The sequence below is a fragment of the Erinaceus europaeus genome, chromosome 8 (genome assembly GCF_950295315.1).
Source record: "Erinaceus europaeus chromosome 8, mEriEur2.1, whole genome shotgun sequence".
Classification (NCBI taxonomy): Eukaryota; Metazoa; Chordata; class Mammalia; order Eulipotyphla; family Erinaceidae; genus Erinaceus; species Erinaceus europaeus.
This window is the reverse complement of record NC_080169.1, coordinates 81,740,758-81,761,182: the sequence shown is the minus strand read 5'-3', so window position 1 is coordinate 81,761,182 and position 20,425 is coordinate 81,740,758. Positions and strand designations below refer to the sequence as shown.

The window sequence follows — 20,425 nt, the reverse complement described above, 5'->3', positions numbered from 1 at the left end:
TGGACAGTTAGAAGAGGTCTTTTGGGCCAGCAGTATAATTCTCCGAGATAGTTCACTGTTTTGCTGTATGTGCAACCATGTTGAGCCCCGCTCCCACTTCATTAAAGGAAGCTTTGTGTACTGTCGTTTCTTTCTCTCTGACTTTCTTTTTTCCTTCTTCTTCCTACTAGTGGTTTAATGATGATTAACAGGATTGTAAAATCACAGGGGTACACCATATAATTCTCACCACTAGAGTTCCATATCCCACCTCCTCCATTGGCAGCTTCCCTATCCATCTGGGAGTATGGACCAAAATTCCTTACGGGGTGCAGAAAGTGAAAGGTCTGGCTTCTGTAATTGCTTCTTCACTGGACATGGACCTTGGCAGGGTGATCCGTACCCCCAGCCTGTTTCTGTGTCTATATTTCCCTAGCAGGGTAGGGCTTTGGAAAGGTGAGGTCATCTGCCCAGAAAAGTTAGGATGGAATCATTGCAGCATCTGCAACTTGGTGGCTGAAATAAGATATAAAGCAGGACAAATTGCTTAATAAACAGGAACCCAAAGATAAGAGTAGAATATATGAGACTAAGGGTCTTCATGTGGGAAGAAACTAGGAAGTTTATTTGAGGTATATTCCAAGGGGCTCGTGTCTATAGTAATTTTTGCCTGATCCTGATAGCTAACATGCAGGTGGACTAAAAGTTTTGTCTGAGAAGATGGTGTCAGAGTTGAGAATAGGACTAGAAAGTTGCATTAGGACAGAAAGTAGCTCCCAAATATGAGGAAAATTATATAAAGACCATTAACTGTTAACCCCATCAATTTGATCTAGGGAAAAGGATGACCAAGGACCTAGTGGGGGTTGTATTATTATGTGGAAAACTGAGACCTGCTATGTATGTACAAACTATTATATTTACTGTGGAATGTAAAACATTAATCCCCCAATAAAGGAAAAAATAAATTAAAAAAAGAAACATAATAATTATGTATATTAAAATGATCACAGAATAGTTAACATTGACCATTACACATAATTACAAAAAAAAGTACTGCTCTTTCAATGAAAACTTTTATAATCTCTTTTTGTGATTTTCAAATTTAATTTATTATTGGATATTTGTACCTTATGCCCACCATCACATATTTCACCCACCCTGTTTTTAAAATCAGATTATTTATACAAATTCTGTTTTATATCATAAATAATGTAATCAGTAAAATGAAAAAGTCATGAAAAAAAGACTATCTGCCTTTCTGCCTCACTCATTCTATCAAAAAAAGACACAGAGCATTAAAGAAAAAACAAACAAAATACCTTTTATTGTTACTTCCTTAAAAATTTGGTGAAAATTCTAATTAAACCTTATGCTTTAAGCTGAAATAGTGAAAATGAATTGTTATTCAGTGAATATTTCTAATATTCAATTAAGCTAGTATTATAAAATGTTTTTAGTTTCTCAGTCACATGTCTAGTGAGTGAAATTGACAGGTTTAAATTCACTGTTTTATGCAAACATCATGTATTTTATTTTTGCCTCACTTGTACTAGCATTGATAACTAAGATCCTTATCTCTGGCATTATTTTAATTTTCTAAGTTATTTGTTGAATAATAGAATCAATAATATCATTGGAAATAGCAAATGTGGTAAAAACATGCACCTGAGTTTTTAAATACCTTCATCTGGTTGTCAGTTTCCCTACTTTGTTGAAATATCATTCTTTTGAAAAAATGTAATTGTAACATTGTTTGAAAACATGATTAAGAATGGAGGAACAAAAAAAATATAGACAATTTCAGACTGCTGTTAATTATTCAATATAAAACAAAGTATAAAACTCTTCTGAGATCTAATTGTTAGACTTAAACAGGATCTATAGTTATAGAGCTAGAGTCTTTTGACTTTCTAACCCTTCTACCATGAAGTTTACAGGGTAGCTGCTATTTAAAGAGATACAATGGGAGCTGAAACTCTATAATCAAAAAAACACCCTTCTTGGGTTTCTGCCCATTCCTTCCCTGCCTACTCTTGTTATGCCAAGCAACAGCTGTTGTAACCACAGCTGCTCACTGCTATAGCTTATTCCCTTCCTTTTTTGACTCTTCCATTCTCTGTACTTCACATAGCCCAAGGACACTCCTACCTGTGGATCAGCCAAAAATCAGAGCTGGTTTCTTCAGATTATTCAGTCTTGTGTAAGATTCTCTATAATGTTATCCTGCATGCACCAAATTTAACCAAAACAAGTGTGTACTAAGTTTATTCTTATTACACTGATGATAACCAAATTCCTTCCACTGGGCAATTATGTGTGGAGAAATAATAGAGATTTTTTTCTTCACATAGTAATTATATCCTAAGTGATAGTCCTAATTTACTACTAAATACTTATTATATTGTATATTTCTCATTTCAGTTCTATTATAGAAAGGCAGATAAAAACAATTCATAAAATATTTTATTTCTGTAACAATTACCTAAATTATATAATTGCTGTGTAAATTTAAAAACAATAAGTTTCTGTTGTTTATCACTGTATCAACATTGTGGAATGCCTAGGACTTAATAGGTATTCACTATGTAGTTGAATAAATTAAATGAAAAATACAGAAACAGTTTTATAATCATATATGGGAAGTTGATTGCTTTATTTCTGTAGTTTGTTTTGTTTTGGCTTTGCACATATGATGTCATTTCCAGGCTGCTTTTTCATTAGATAGAGAGACAGAAAGGAAAAAGACAGCCCCACTTCCCATGCCACAGCATCTCTCACATGGTGCTTGTGCTTGAATGTGGGCTGCATGCATCAGTGAGCTTTCTCTGATCCTGTACAGTCTAAGTTAAATGTATGACCTTAGCCTGTAAGATAGCAAATGGTTATACTTTCTTTTTCTTTTAAATTTTTATTTATAAAAAAGGAAACACCGACAAAAAACATAGGTTAAGAGGGCTACAACTCGACACAATTCCCACCACCAGAACTCCCTGTCCCATCCCCTCCCATGATAGCTTTCCTATTTATCCCTCTGGGAGTATGGACCCAGGATCATTATGGGATACAGAAGGTGGAAGGTCTGGCTTCTGTAATTGCGTCCTTGCTGAACATGGGCGTTGGCAGGTCGATCCATACTCCCAGCCTGTCTCTTCTCTCCCCAGTGGAGAAGGATTCTGGGGAAGCGGGGCTCCAGGACACATTGATGGTGCCGTCTGCCCAGGAAAGTCTAGTTGGCATCATGTTAGCATCTGGAACCTGGTGGCTAAAAAGAGTTAACATAAAGAGCCAAACAAATTGTTGACTAATCATGAACCTAAAGGATAGAATAGTTCAGATGAAGAGTCAGTTGGGGGTCTCCATTTTGTAGATCATTAGTAGGCCTATTTTAGTTATATTCCAAAGGGCCCATGACTATACTAGTTGTTTTTTGTTTTTTGTTTTCTGAGCCTGACATCTGATATGCAGGTGGATCCAAATTATTGTCTGGGGAGATGATCTCATGGTTGGAAAAAGGACCAGAAAGTTGGATTAGGGAAGAGAGTAGCTCCCAAATATGGGAAAGATGTATAAATATTGTTGACTGTAAATCCTATCGATTTGATCTGATCTGGGGCCCATATTATTCAACTTAGAAGCCTGTATCACCTCTATATCCCTATAGATCTGAGCTGACATTCTGTGGTCATGAGTAGGAACATTCCAGGCTGCCTCAGTTTCAGGATCCATCTTCCTCAGATGGAACATATAGAGTATGTTGTCCAGCCTCCCTTCGGAGGATGGAACATTCTCTACCATTGTTGATCCAAGTTGAGGGTAAGGTCCTGTGGGGGCCCACAAAGGGGTCTATTTTGTTGTTCCTGATAGAGATGACTGGTAATAATGGAGAGAGGGATTTATTTGAGGTCTAGAGTCCTTAAAGTGTGCCAGTCTCTTGCCCTTATTCAGCTTTTACAGTCCTTACTTTGATAAGGTTAGCTTTGGAGTGACTGAGGGAAGTATAATAGGAAGTAGGTGAGGAGGGAATCTAGGTCTAAGTAGACACTATTTCATTAGGAACTTTATAGTGTCTTTTTAGGTGTTTCTACTTGCTTGCTGCATATACTGACTCACTGCAGACTATTGTGCACTTTTGCTTTCATATATATATTTTGCCCTAACTTATGGATACATGTGAACATATGCCCTATCTCATGGGACTTGGTCTATTTCTAGGTTTTGGGACTTTGTTAGGAAATGAACTACATGAAATGGAATTAAAGAATCCTATGAAAGGAAAGGTCTCACCTGAGTAATGAAGCTGAAGGGTTGACATTCCACACCTGATGTATCTGGACACAGTCTGAAGTGAAGCATGCTGAGGTGGTACTTGCTCAATTGATTAGGTTGTGATCAGCAGACAATAAAACTTTCATGTTTAAACTGTAAGGCCACAGGTTCAACCCCTGGCACCATCCAAAGCCAGAGCTGAGCAATGCCCACGTTAAAAGAAAGAAAAGCATAGCCTTAAGACCTTGACCAGACCAATGCCCATTCATGCTCAAAACACTACAAAAAAGGGGAATATATGAGAAATTCCTCAAGATAGTGGAGTCCATATATAGCAAACCTACAGCCAACATCATACTCAATGGACAGAAGCTGAAAGCTTTCCCCCTCAGATTGGGGACTATACAGGACTGTCCATTATCACCATTACTCTTCAACATAGTATTGGAAGTTCTTGTCATAGAAATCAGGCAAGAGAATGGGATAAAAGGAATACATATTGTAAGAGAAGAAGTCAAGCTCTTACTATTTGCAGATGATATGACAGTATATATAGAAAAAACTAAAGAATCCAGCAGAAAGCTACTGGAAGTTATTAGACAGTATAGCAAGGTGTCAGGCTACAAAATAATGTACAAAAATCAGTGGCATTTCTTTATGTAAACACTAAATCTGAAGAAGAGGATATCCAGAAATCACTCCCATTCACTGGTGCAGCAAAATCAATAAAATAGCTAGGAATAAGCCTGATCAAAGAAGTGAAAGACTTGTATACTGAAAACTATGAGTCACTATTCAAGGAAATAGAAAATGATACCAAGAAATAGAAAGACATCCCATGCTCATGGATTGGAAGAATTGATATCATCAAAATGAATATTTTCCCCAGAGCCATATACAAATTTAATGCCATACCCATGAAGCTTCTTTAAGAGAATAGAACAAAAATTACAATCATTTATCTGGAACCAGAAAACACCTGTCAAATCCAAAACAATCTCAAGGAAAAGAGCTGGCCAGATATGAAATGTAAACCTCAAATGATAGTCTTCTTTGAAATTGTAATTAGTTGAAGAACCTTAGCCAAATAAATTATTTTTCAATTTTCCAAAGCAGTGATTATTTTTAGACACCAAAGAAATACTACTATCTATGCTAACTTTATATAAAACAATAATGATAAGAGGTCATAGCATGGAGCTTTTAAACTATAAATGTCAAGTATAAAACAGATATTTCAAAATAATACAGCTTACCTCACTTGAATTACTAAGCATTTAGGAAATGATTGCTTTAAGAACTACTCAAGAGGGAGTTGGGCTATAGCGCAGCGGGTTAAGCGCAGGTGGCGCAAAGCACAAGGACCGGCATAAGGATCCCAGTTCGAACCCCCGGCTCCCCACCTGCAGGGGAGTCACTTCACAGGCGGTGAAGCAGGTCTGCAGGTGTCTATCTTTCTCTCCTCCTCTCTGTCTTCCCCTCCTCTCTCCATTTCTCTCTGTCCTATCCAACAACGATGACAACAACAATAACTACAACAATAAGACAACAAGGGCAACAAAAGGGAATAAATAAATAAAATAAAATAAAAAGAACTACTCAAGAAGAAAAGTCTAGGAGCTAGTAAGATAGCTTACTTGGAGAGGCACCTGGTTTGCTGTGCATCTAACCCGAGGTTAACTCCCTTCTATACCACATTGTACTACGGCAATGGGGAAAGAAGCTTCAGTGCTGTGGTTTCTCTTCTTATCTCTGTCTCTTTCTATATGAAAACAAACAAAAAAAATTGACCCAGACTAGTGAGGCGCCAGTGTCAACAAAAATAGAGAAAAGTCTCTGTACTGCTAACAATTTAACTCTAACTGAATACACATTGTCAAAGGTTGAGGGGAAAAAAAATGAAAACATGGTAAAGCCTAGATGCTTGACAGAATTCACAATACCCTAGCTTAAGTTAATCTATTCTGTCAGAAAATCACAAAACAGCTTGTGTATAAAGGCCAGGTTTTCTTTAAGCTTATTAAATGGCTAAGAACTTCTAACAGCTGGGGGAGGGGAGCACTTTTGGTTATCTCTGGGCTTCACTGTTTTGAAGTGACTTTCAGAGAGGGAAGAAAAAAACCACTGCACAGCATAACCTACCTTCAGATTGGTGTGGGTCAAGCTTTAACCTGGGTCAAGCATATGGCAAAGCAGTACACACTAAGTGAACTATTTTGCCAACTCTGTTTCTATATTATAAAATCACAGTTAATTTAACCTTGAGATTGTCAAAATTTGGGGTTTTGTTTAAAAGCATATGTTAACAGGCTCATTTAACAATCTCATCTCCAGTGTTAGACTTTGAGTTGCTTCAGAAAATAATACAGTTCTAACATGCATTCTCTTGGAAAATGGTTTGGATAATTTTAACAATTGGAAAGACTTCTCCTGTGACCATTTTGAGCCAATTACTAAATAAATAGCACTTTTAGAATTTTCTAACTCTTTAAGTTCTTAGCCACTGGTAAAGCTTAAAGAAAATCAAAAACAGAACTTGGATTAGGTGTGGTGTATTGCACAAAAACAAAGGACTCTGGGAAAGAGGACAGAGGGTAGAGGGAAACTTAAGGTCTTGTTGCATGATTGTACCCACGTTTCTACAATTTCACTGTAAACTATTATCTCCCTAATTAAAAATATATATTTAACAATATAAATACTATATGTTTAAAAGGTTTATGTTACACATTGTATTATAAATCACATAAAATGTACATATATGTATGAATATGTCAGTTCTTACATTAAAATTCTTCAGTGGCTTCTTATCATCCTCTTAGAATGAAATTCTAACTCCTTACTATATCTTATAAGATCCTACAATCTCCAGCACTGCATATGACAAGCTCTGCTCATTTTTCCCGCATAAAATAAATAAATCTCTAAAATTTAATCAAAAAAGTAAGACTGTAGGATATTTGAACAATGAGTAACAAACTTGCTCTCATGACTATATAGTATTATATCATAAAGAGGCAGTTATGTTAATTTATGTTATATAGATAACATTGAAATTTTAAAAGGCTTACAAGGCAAATTTAAGGGACTGAGTGGTGGTTGTTCTGATAATGTGCATGATTATGATGCACAAGGACCCTGGTTCAAGACCCCAACCCCCACCTATTGAAAGAAGCTTCTTAAGCACTGAAGCAGTGTTGCAGGTGTTTGTCCTCTCTGTCTCTCTATCCATTTCTTTTTCTTTCTTTCCTCCCTATCAAAAAGAGAGGGGTGGGAGATATGGCTGTAGGAACTGCACTCAAGAGATAACCTTCATAACACAAAATCTATATAGGACTTCTGGAGGCATAGCTAAGGAGTAGGAGCTATTTCAAATCCCGCTCCTGATAAACTAGAAGAAAAAAAGTGAAAAAAATCACCTGAAAACTCAAGAAAATACAACAAGGATCTTAGGTTTAAATTTTTTTATTTTGTGGTCTGGGAGGTGGCACAGTGATAAAGCTTTGGGAGTCGGCGGTAGAGCAGGCGGTTAATCGCAATTGGCGCAAAGTGCAAGGACCCGCTTAAGGATCCCATTTCAAGCCCCCCCCTCCCCACTTGTAGGGAAGTCGCTTCACAGGAGGTGAAGCAGGTCTGCAGGTACCTTTCTCTCCCCCTCTCTGTCTTCCCCTCCTCTCTCCATTTCTCTCTTATCTAACGACATCAGTAACAACAACAGTAACTACAACAACAGTGAAAAAACAACAAAAAAGGGCAACAAAAGGGAAAATAAATAAATAAAAGCTTTGGACTCTCAAGCATGCGGTCCCGAGATCAGTCCCTGGCAGCACATGTACCAGAGTGATGTCTGGTTCTTTCTCTCTCCTCCTGTCTTTCTCATAAATAAATGAAATCTTTTTTTTTTTTTTTAAAAAAGTCTTCTTAAAAAAATATTTATTTTAACTCGGTTTGAGCATTAAGATTAAAGTTTTACAACCAACAAAATTTATTGTTTTTCCATTATCTTGATGCTACATAGATTTATCTGAGTTGAATTTTTCTAACTATAAAATAGTGATTTATGATTTTGTTTCCAAACATGAAGAAAGCTCTTTTATTACATACATATAAAAATTAGAATTTAAAACTGTCCTATTTATATTTTTGTCTTTGACCTTTTAAAATTAAGTATAAAGACATTGTTACATTGACTACTGAACACTGATTTGTTAGTGGAGTCTTTCATCTAGAAACAGTTTTCAAAGGTTGGATGGTATGGGTATCTGAGCCCATTGCAGAGTCTGGAGCATTTCATAATAATGCTAAAATGTTATTGGGTTGTCAGAAAAGTCATGACACATTTTTGCAGAGAAATACATCACGACTTTTCTGACAACTCAATATTTACCTTTCTAGTCTCATTCTCTCATGATTAGAGATTTACAGAAATGACATGGCTGGATATATAAAACATAGCCTCGCTTTTTACTGCCTTTTTAATGTTTGTCTACACACACACACATACACACACACACACACAGACACACCACCAACCACCATCGGGGCTTCACCTCCCCACTCTTAACTGACTGTTTGAGGTAGAAACAAAGGCAGAGGGGTTCCGGGCAGTGGCGCACCAGGTTAAGCACACATAGTACAAAGCACAAGGACCCACACAAGGATCCCGGTTTGAGCCCTTGGCTCACCACCTAGAAAAGGGTCACTTCACAAGTGGTGAAGCAGGTCTGCAGGTGTCTTTCTCCTTCTCTGTCTTCTCTTTCCCTCTCAATTTCTCTCTGTCCTATCCAAAAAAAAAAAAAAAATGGCCGCAGGAGCAGTGGATTCATAGTGAAGGCATTGAGCCACAGCGATAACCCTGGAGGCAGGCAGACGGGCAGGCAGGCAGTCATGTAGGAAGAGGAGGGGAGAAGAGAAAAGAAAAAAGCCACAGCACTGAAAGTTCCTTCAGTGTGGTGATGAGGTGCAGAGGAACAGGCCTGAACCTGGTTCACATGTATGGCAAAGCAGCATACTACTCCAATAAGCTATTTTGTTCGCCTCACTCCCTTTGTTTACTTTTTTTAAATTTTTATATATTTTCCCTTTCGTTGCCCTTTTTATTGTCGCTGTAGTTATTGTTGTTATTGATGTCGTCGTTGTTAGGACAGAGAGAAATGGAGAGAGAAGGGGAACACAGAGGGAAAGAGAAAGACACCTGCAGACCTGCTTCACCACCTGTTAAGTGACTCCCCTGCAGGTGGGAGCCGGGGCCTCAAACTGGGATCCTTAAGCTGGTCCTTGCGCTTTGCGCCATGTGCGCTTAAACCCGCTAAGGCCCGACTCCCTGTTTACTTATTTTTAATTTTTCTGAGAGACTAGAGCACCACTCTGATAAGGCACATAAGATTCTAAGGATTAAAATTAGGACGTCATGCATGCAGTTTTCTTCTGCCACTGAACTGTCTTCCTGATCTTAATCTTAACTTTTCATTTGAAAAGTACAATTTATTTTTATATTATTAACCTGCTATAGGTTTAAACTACATTTTTATTTCAAGTATGATTTTATTGGTCCATCTACTATAGATAAAATGCTCTTTTATACATATAGTAATCTTTAATTTTTTAAAGGTAATCAACAATCTAATCTTTTTTATTCTCAGTTGTTTACATTTTTACTTTATGTATTTTTGAGTTCAGCTTTTGATAAAAATAATTCGGTTTTAGGTTGCTACAAACCTCAGGAAAGATCAGATTACTTGATGTTGGCAGCTGTTTTAACCCATTTCTTAAGTTTGAAGAATTTCTAACTGTTGGCATAGACATCGTACCTGCTGTAGAGGTATGTGTAATTATGTTTTGTTATAACTCTTGAATATTTTACATGTACATTTGCAAAGAAAAGCACCGTTTTTATTTCTTAAAGTAGCAAATAGATTTTATGTATACAAGTCTTCCTTGAGTGGCAGAGTATCTTGACCCAACCCCCCTTCAGAGAGTGGGGAAGTCCCTACCATTGTTGTTCTGCATTGAGAGCAAGGTCCTATAGAGGCTCACAGAGGGTTACTGATGTTGTGCCTGATGGAGATGACCAGTGATGGTGGAGAGGGGGTTATGTTAGAGGTCTAGGCCCATCATTTCTATTTGGGAATCCAAGAATTCCCTGACTAGAGCTCCAAATAATGGGGTGGGCTACATTTGACCAAAAAGACCATCAGTAAAGTGTGCCAGTCTCTTCCCCTTATCTAGAAAATATACTTTTAAGATGGTCAAGCTTAATTGTTTAAAAGGCATTTTTCATGACTTTAAACAAATTTATCTCATTCTACTATTATAATTTCTCTTAATCAACTCTTTTTACTCAGTTTATTTCATGATATAGTTAAAAAAAATTTTCCATTTGGGACAGTTTTAAAGTTTTATTTATTTTTTTTGTCACATTAACTTCTGTTAACTGTATATGTTGAAGTTATTTTTAGTGAATATGACAAAGTTTGCAAATAAATTTTTCCTAATTCCAAATTAATGACTAGACAGAAATACAGCTTTTTTGTTTTGTTTTTTTAATGATGAACAAAAAGCCTCTGGGACTAAATACTCTTAAAAATTTTGTGAATAACACTTTTAACTGAATAAATCTGTGTAAGTGGAATAACTTAGAAGTGTAAGTTCCATAGTTAAGACTTGAATTGTGTAGATATTGTGTGAAATAGCTTGGTGTAAAAATCTATATAATGTGAAATTAATCTTATGCTTAATATCTCATTTTTTCCCCTTTTGCAGAGTGTATATAAATGTGACTTCCTGAACTTACAACTTCAGCAGCCACTCCAGCTTGCACAGGATGCTATAGATGCTTTCTTGAAGCAACTGAAAAATCCCATTGATTCTCTTCCTGGAGAACTTTTCCATGTAGTTGTTTTCTCTCTCCTTCTTTCTTATTTTCCATCACCTTACCAACGATGGATTTGCTGCAAGAAAGCCCATGAACTACTAGTGTTAAATGGTTTATTGCTTATCATCACACCTGATTCCTCACATCAGAATCGTCATGCTATGATGATGAAAAGCTGGAAGATTGCTATAGAGTCCCTGGGCTTTAAACGCTTCAAATATTCAAAATTTTCACATATGCACCTAATGGCATTTAGAAAAATCTCCCTAAAAACTACAAGTGACTTGGTTAGTAGAAACTACCCAGGAATGTTATATATTCCTCAAGATTTCAACAGTATAGAAGATGAGGAATATTCTAACCCCTCCTGCTATGTTCGATCAGATATAGAAGATGAACAACTAGCATATGGTTTCACAGAGCTCCCTGATGCTCCATATGACTCAGATTCTGGAGAAAGTCAAGCCAGTTCTATTCCTTTTTATGAGTTAGAAGATCCCATTTTACTTTTAAGTTAATATGAAAGCAAACGTCTTTCCAGGCCATACTCCCAAACTAATTGCTTATACTAATCAGAAATACTAACATGAACTCAGTACTTAGCCTGGTTTGCATAGAAGAAATGCAAGGGTTTACAGAGTTTGCTATTTTTTTCTACTTCTGGATCTTAAAATTTATTCTTATATAGAAAGCTTAATGTTCCCTGCAGAGTGATATCTGTCATAGCAGAAACCACTGTTATTGTAGCATTTAGCACTAAAATATAGAAAGGTACCTTTATCTCTTTAGTGGTACTGTGAAAAAAAGCATAGTTTGCTATATATTTTCCCTTTTTTTTTTCTTCTTTTCAATGTTGACTTTAAACCATTGCAATGAGAAACCATGATATATGTAGAAAGCTATAGATTGCACTTTGATGATTCACAAGTTATTGTGACACAGAAATAGATTGGTTTAGTTGTTTTGTGATGCACTTATTCTTTTTTCTAACTAAATTGTTACCTGTTACAGAAAAATATTTTCTGTTCAACTTTGATGATCCAACATTTCCTGAATTTTTCAGGATTGATATTTTTTTTCTTCTTTCTTGTTCATTTGTCAGCATCAGACATTTGGGGAGATGTTTCCCAAAAAATATGTATTCTGACTTCATTAGCACAGTATAATCACCATTGCCAAAGAATTTTCATATCTTTATTCTTGATCTGGGCCTTGGTGTTAAGCATATTAACTATGAGAGCTCACTTTCTTTTTAACTTTAGGTTTAATTTACATAACTATTTAAGTAAGGAATAATATACTGAATACTGACCTACAACACCTTTATGAAAGGGTTTGCACTTGTAAGAGAGCTTATGCTCTATCTAGACCAACTTTGATGAGGTCCACGCCTTTCTGTCAAGGAGGTGCTGCACTACAAGTCTGAAACTAGAAATTTTTTTTAATTAACCCTCTGCTGATATTCATATAACATGGCTTTGACCTTTTGGTATTCTAATTTTTATCTGAATCCAGGCGGAAAACTTTTTTTGACTATATAAACCATTAGTTGGCTGTGGGAATTTTCCCTTTCCACATTGATAAATGCCTTTCTGTGTTTCTGAATCAGAAGCAAATGACTAAGGAGAAATACTTGTCCAAACAAGACAAGATAAGTTTAAATAGCAAAGAACTTTTAGTCCACTTTGTCTTGTCAGCCAGCAACTGTCATGTAAACTATCATTTTTAAGAGTGCCACTGTGTGGATTTTTTTTCAAGTGGTTATTACATTAAAATTACCTCATACTGAGGTTTTTGCACTGAAATATCACAGTTTCAGAATTCATGGTTAATGTTGTGTGTGTGCGTGTGTTTTTTAAGAAAACTTGCATTTTCAATAGTTGATCCTAAATTTCATAAGCTGCATTTCTTTACTCTGGTAAAAATTGATGTTTTTGTGCTTATTGTGAATTGTTGTAATTGACTTACATGTCAATCTTTATTTTTAAAAAAAGTTACTTAGAAATACAGAATTTACCCCTGAGATATAAATGGTTGATTGTGTGTACCCAGTATTTCAAGTTAAATTTCACATTCAAAATTAAATAACAAATTGTAATTAAAACCCGTTGACTAAATGCAGTTAGTATGCCAGATGTAACTTGAATTTTTTCATTTACTTTCAATAGTATTAAATTGCTTAATAATTAAGATTGACTTTTTTTTACAAGTAAATACTATAAGTCACATCTTATGGATATAACCCCCCCCCAAAATAATAAAATTTGTTCAGGATAACACAAAGTTTTGTTTGGTGGTGTCTGTACTTCTCCTATTGTTTTCTTTGGGTTAGCTAAATGCTGTCTTTCTTAAGAATAAATAAAACTATATACCAAACAAAATTGCTTTGAAAGTAAATGAAAATCGTGCTTTTGAGAGAATGATGTAAGAATCTTGGAGTCAGCCTTTGTGATACAACTAAAATGTTGGTGCTATAAATTCTTCTGAATGTTTACAGATGTTGAATCTGCATTTGTTCCAGAGTGTGCATGATGTATTTTAAGTAGTACTTATAAACAAACACTTCTTTATAAAACCTACTCCCACTTAGTATACATTTGTTTTGATTTATAAGTACCATTTTGTTACTGTAAATTCAGCTTATTCAAATTAGGTTGGCACAGATTTAAACTAATGCATAGTCCACCAAAGCCAATTTAGTGTGTAAGTGTTAAAATATAAGTAGTCATATGGCTTGGTGCCAGATTATATATATATATATATATGTATATATATACACATATATATGTATATATATATATATATATATATATATATAATAGAAATTAATAGAGCCTTCTAATACTGTATGGGTACTCTTGAGAATTATTTTATATGAATATAAAGAAGTGAAGAGGCCTCCTGTCACATTTACAACTGGATTCTCCAAAATAATTTGGTGTTTAAAAAAAAAAAAATTATTTGGTCGGATTCTTGAGGATCATGACTAGACCAAGTGGTTTGTATTGTAGTTGCCAAGAGGTGAGAGATGACATACCTGAAAATGTATGTTTGTGTTTGTTGTATTTTTTCACATTTTGTGAACAAAGCACATTTATTAAAAATTTTACATTTTCTAATATTTATTGTCTATCTTCTATAAACTGAAAGATTTGTGTTGACATATCCCACTAAATTATTTCAGAATTGGAAATAATATAGAACTTGAACAACCATTGGCATTTTTCAACTGGGTATATATTGTTCATCGCTAGAAAAATACAAACAAAAAAATCTGTCTATAAAAGACAAGGGAAAAGAAATGAACCAAGTTTTGCTCCATAATCCTACACACTAACAAACACAGTGACACAATGGTATTCCTCATTGTTTTAAGTCTAAATATAGGTTTAAGATTTGGTTCATTTTTTGGTGTTGAAAACTGTTAGATGATATCACTGGTAGAAAATAAATTCTGGGAGTCGGGCTGTAGTGCAGCGGGTTAAGCGCAGGTGGCGCAAAGCACAAGGACTGACATAAGGATCCCGGTTCGAACCCCGGCTCCCCACATGCAGGGGAGTCGCTTCACAGGCGGTGAAGCAGGTCTGCAGGTGTCTATCTTTCTCTCCTCCTCTCTGTCTTCCCCTCCTCTCTCCATTTCTCTCTGTCCTATCCAACAGCGATGACAACAACAATAATAACTACAACAATAAAGAAAAAAAACAAGGGCAACAAAAGGGAATAAATAAATAAAATATTAAAAAAAAGAAAGTACTACCTTACTAGTTCAAAAAGCATAAAACAAATGTTTATTACAAATAATGTTGGTATTATACAAGTTTACTCTGAATATGGGCCCCAAATCAAATTGATGGGGTCTATAGTCAACAACATTTATACATCTTTCCCATATTTGGGAGCTACTCTCTTCCCTGACCCAGCTTTCAATAACATTTTCCAGTCATGACATCATCTCCCCAGACAATAACTTGGATCCACCTGCATATCAGATGTCAGACTCCGGAAAAAACTAATATAGTCATAGGCCCTTTGGAATATAACTAAAATAGGCCTACTATCTTCAAAACAGACCCCAAATCTTCATCTGTAATCTTCCAGCTTTTAGATTCATGATTAGTCAACAATTTGGCATTATATGTTAACTCTTTTCAGCCACCAGGTTCCCGATGCTAACATGATGCCACCGAACTTTCCTGGGCAGACGACCCCACCAATATGTCCTGGAGCCCCACTTCCCCAGAGCCCCGCCCCACTGGGGAGAGAGACAAGCTGGGAGTATGGATCAACCTGTCAATGCCCATGTTCAGCGGGGAAGCAATTATAGAAGCCAGACCTTCCACTTTCTGCATCCCATAATGACCCTGGGTCCATAATTCCAGAGGGATAAAGAATAGGAAAGTTATCAGGGGAGGGGAGGGGCTAGGGAGTTCTGGTGGTGGGAAAAAGTTGTACCCCTCTTGGAAGCAATTACAGAAGCCAGACCCTCCACCTTCTGCACTCCATAATGACCCTTGGTCCATACTCCCACAGGGATAAAGAATAGGAAAGCTGTCAAGGGAGGGGATGGGATATGGAGTTCTGGTGGTGGGAATTGTGTGGAGTTGTACCACTCTTATCCCATGGTTTTGTCAGTGTTTCCTTTTTATACATAAAAATTTTTTAAAAAGAATTATCAGAATAAGCCTTAAGATTGAGTAATAACAAAGGTGATACCTATTTCTATGCTTATCTTTTTATTTTTTATTTTATTTTCTTCTATGGTTATGACTAGGGCTCTTTGCACTATGAATCCACTGCTCCTGTGGACATTTTTTTTTCTATTTTTTTGGATAGGACAGAGAGAAATTGAGAGGGGAGGGAAAGATAGGGAGAAAGATAGACATGTGCTGATCTGCTTCACCGCTTATAAAACAACCCCTTTGCAGCTGGGGAGCTAGGTCTAGTACCAGGATCCTTGCTCAGGTCTTTGTGTTTTTTACTATGTGTGATTGACCCAGTGCACCAAAACCCAGACCCCTCTATGTTTTTCAAGTAGACAGAAAATACAAGGAACTATGTATGTGTAGCATAGGAATTGATTATAGACTTGTTTCTTGAGCTTAACAATAATTAGATGATAAAACAAATTGGATAATATTGTTGGGTTGGAATTTCTGTGTAGACCATTAAAATAGTAGGTAACAAATATAAAAAACAAAATAGTACCTATAATAAGTAAATATAAGCCTGTTTGCATGTCGTTGTGGGAAAACGTCAGAAGAACAAACTTGAATCCTTTTATTACATGTATAAAATAGCTACAGGTCAGTCACAACCAAAATATTCATAGTACCCTGCTAACAATTTTTTTTTTTACATTCATTCTATAGTCCTTCAGATTACTGTGGAGAATCATCTATTTGGAAGATAGTTTGCAGAGACTATCTAAAATATGTAGAAAACATTAAGTCAGTTTCTAAAAGTACCCCTTTGTAAATTTCCAAAGCCAGTCATGAATGAAATATTTGCTTGCAATAAGGTAGATAGGTGATAGCTGATAGCTAGAAGTCATAACAGACACACACACACACACACACACACACACATATATATATATATATATATATATATATATAGAGAGAGAGAGAGAGAGAGAGAGAGAGAGAGAGAGAATGTGAGGAGGGATGCACCAACCAAAAGAAGTCAAAGATTAAAGTGATGGCTTGGAGGGGAGGTAGAGGACAACATTAAAAAAACCGAGGAGGAAAAAAAGAAAGAAAAAGAACTAAAATAAATGAAGATAGTATAAAAGAACTATGGGGAGTGTCCACAACATGGGCCATATACATACAGCCCACAGAATCATTTGGTGTGACCATATAAATCTAGGAGCTTTTTTTCATAGCAACACTGAGTGCTAATTTTTAAGTTGATAACTCTTTATGGTCTGCAAATAATCTTATGAATATCCAAATGGCCAAGGTAGATAAATGTTCCCCCATCCCTGATCTAGAAGATCAGCATTTACAGCACAGGGATGTCAGAATGGCAAGAGAAAGGGTCTGAATTTTTTTTTTAAGATCTAGTTGACTTTTTAAAGATTTTATTTATATGTTAATGAGAAAGCTAGAAGAGAGAGAAAGAACCAGACATCACTCTAGTACATGTGCTGCCAGGGATCGAACTCAGGGCCTCATGCTTGAGAGTCCAACACTTTTTCCACTGTGCCACCTCCTGTGCCAGAAGAAAGGGTCTGAATTCTTAATTGAAGAAATATTAGGTGAGAATTTCCCCAAGTAGAAGAAAGGAAACCCTCAAATCCAAGAAGCTAAAAGTTACAAACAAAAGCATACCCAAACCTAACGTCACCAATGAACATAATAATTAAAATGGCAAAAATCAAAGACACAGAATTTCAAGAATAGCAAAAGAAAATAACAATAGTTAATTTCTCAACAGAAATTCTGAAGATCAGGAGGGACTGGCAAGATACATTCAAAGTTTTGAATGGAAAAGTCATCCAGCTAGATTATCATTCAGCTTCAAGCATGACAAGCTTTCCAGGAAAACCAACCCTCCTGCACTGCTGGTGGGAATGTAAATAGATCCAACTCCTGTGGAGAGCAGTCTGGAGAACTCTCAGAAGACTAGAATTGGACCTTCCCTATGACCCTGCAATTTCTCTCCTGGGGATATATTCTAAGGAACCAAAACACCCATCCAAAAAGATTTGTGTATACCTATGTTCATAGCAGCACAATATGAAACAGTCAAAGCCTAGAAGCAACACAGGTGTCCAACAACAGATATGAGTGGCTGAGCAAGTTGTGGTATATATACACAATGGAATACTTCTCAGCTATTAAAAATGACTTCACTTTCTTCACCTCATCTTGAATGGATCTTGAAGGAATCATGTTAAGTGAGATAAGTCAGAAAGAGAAGGGTGAGTACGGGATGACCTCACTCATAGAAGTTGAAAAATACTACCATGATACCAACCTGCCTTCCCTGGACAGATGACCTCACCAATATGTCCTGGAACTCCATCTTCCCAGAGCCCTACCCCATTAGGGAAAGGTAGAGAAAGGCTGGGGGATATGGATCAACCTGTCAATGCCCATGTCCAGCAGAAAAGCAATTACAGAAGCCAGACTTCCCACCTGTGCCCCATAGACATTTTTGGTCTATACTCCCAGAAGGATAAAGAACAGGGAACCTTCCAATGGAGGGGTTGGGTTATGGCACTCTGGTGGTGGGGATTGTATGGAATTGTCCCCTTATATCCCACAATCTTGTTGATCATGATTAAATCACTAATATAAAAAGTAGTTGGAAAATAGGAAAACACAAGGCAAAACTTGGACTGGAGTCGGTGTATTGCACCAAAATAAAGAAGATTCTGGGCATGAGGGGGAGAGTTCAGGTCCTGGAACTTGATGGCAGAGGAGGACCTGGTGGAGGTTGAATGGATACGTGGAAAACTGAAAAATGTTACACATGTACAAAAAATTGTATTTTACTGTAAACCATTAATGTAAACCATTAATGTAAACCATTAATGTAAACCATTAATGCCCCAACAAAGAAGCTAAAAAAAAATGGTAACAAATGGTAACAGGAAGTTCTACCCTTGAGCTTCAGATGTGGTGATGCCATTAGACAATAGCTGGAAAGAAAAAAGAAAGAAAGAAAGAAAGAAAGAAAGAAAGAAAGAAAGAAAGAAAGAAAGAAAGAAAAGAGAGAGGGGGAGGGAGGGAGGGAGGAAGGAAGAAAGGAAGAAAGAAAGAAAGAAAGAAAGAGAAAGGAAGGAAGAGGGAGGGAGGGAGAGAGAGAAAGAAAGAAAGAACTAAAGAAAGGGAGAGAGAGAAAGAAAAAGAGAGGAAAGGGGCAGAGGGTAGATAGATAATGGTTATGCAAAGAGGCTCTCATGCCTGAGGCTCCAAAGTCCCAGATTCAATCCCCCCACACCACCATAAATCAGAGCTGAGCAGTGTTCTGGTTAAAAAAAAGAAGAAAAAGGGGGAAAAAGGAAGAGAGGAAGGAAGGAAGGAAGAAGGAGGAAGGGAAGAAGAAAAAAAGAAAGAAAGAAAGGGAGGGAGAAAGAAAGAGTGGGGTCAGTGTGGGGGGAGGGTTCGGGTTTTGGAACATGATGGCAGGACCCTAGAGGGGGTTGAATTGAACTGTTGTGTGGAAAACTGAGAAATGTTACACATGTTCAAACTACTGTATTTTACTGTTTACTGTAAACCATTAATCCCTAATAAGGAAAAAAAGAGAAGAAATGTATTTGAACAATCAAATAAAAACTCCTACACTCCCCCTCAAAGAAAGTATTGAGACCTAACAGAGAAAATACTAAAACTTTGCTAGAGAATGAATGAATTAGCTACATACATTGTCAGTCTCCTGAAGGGAAGACTTGACATAAGCCTGTGGTTAGGGGAAAGAGCAAAATCAGCAAAATAACAGATCTCCCTAAAATTATTCGATAACAAATTGTAACATCAACCAAAATCCAAATAAGATTTTTTAAAAGATTGGGATGGTACCTATATTGAACCATCCTTGAAGTAGATAGCCTATCCACTTTTATTTTAAAGTCTATCATGTCAGATATGAGAATAGCTGCTCCTGCCCTTTTTTGTGGGCCATTGGCTTGTATGATAGTTTTCCATCCTTTCACTTTAAGTCTTTGTTTGTCTTGTTGAGTTAGGTGGGTTTCCTGTAGACAGCATATTGTTGGGCTGTGTTTTCTGATCCATCTTCCTACTCTGTGTCTTTTAATAGGTGAATTCAGGCCATTGACATTTATTGATATCAAAGATTGAAGATATTTTAACCCCATTCTTGTAGAGTTTTAGAGTGTTTTGATATATGCCCTATTTGTGGTGGTCTGGTTGTTTATAGGAGACCTTTCAGAACTTCTTTCAAGGCAGGCTTGGTGATGGTTGATTCCTTCAACTGTTGTTTGTCTGCGAAGGTTTTGATGCCTCCATCTAGTCTGAATGACAGTCTAGCAGGATATAGTATTCTTGGCTGAAAGCCTTTCTCATTGAGCACTCGATAGATATCTTGCCATTCTCTTCTGGCCTGTAATGTTTGTATGGAGAAGTCTGCTGCTAATCTTATGGGTTTTCCTTTGTAGGTAACTCTTTGTTTTTCTCTTGCAGCCTTCAGTATCCTTTCTTTATCCTTATTCCTTTCCATTCTAAGTATGATATGTCTTGGTGTCTTTAGGTCTGGGTTAATTCTGTTTGGGACCCTCTGGGCTTCTTGAATCTTTATGTCTTTGATGTTGTCTAGACTAGAGAAGTTTTCAGC

The 20,425-nt window shown here is 36.6% G+C and overlaps 1 protein-coding gene across 2 annotated transcripts in view; it reads left to right on the top strand.

Moving 5' to 3' along the window:
- BMT2 (base methyltransferase of 25S rRNA 2 homolog) overlaps positions 1-14,243 on the top strand; it is a 44,091-nt gene extending 29,848 nt beyond the window's left edge. For both annotated transcript variants that reach the window (XM_060196442.1, XM_007516140.3), the window contains 2 exons: positions 9,955-10,069; positions 11,011-14,243. In XM_060196442.1, the coding sequence (XP_060052425.1) occupies positions 9,955-10,069; positions 11,011-11,640 (745 nt within the window). In that variant the 3' untranslated portion in view covers positions 11,641-14,243. The remainder of the gene's footprint in view (positions 1-9,954; positions 10,070-11,010) is intronic.
- The last annotated feature ends 6,182 nt before the right edge of the window (positions 14,244-20,425 follow it).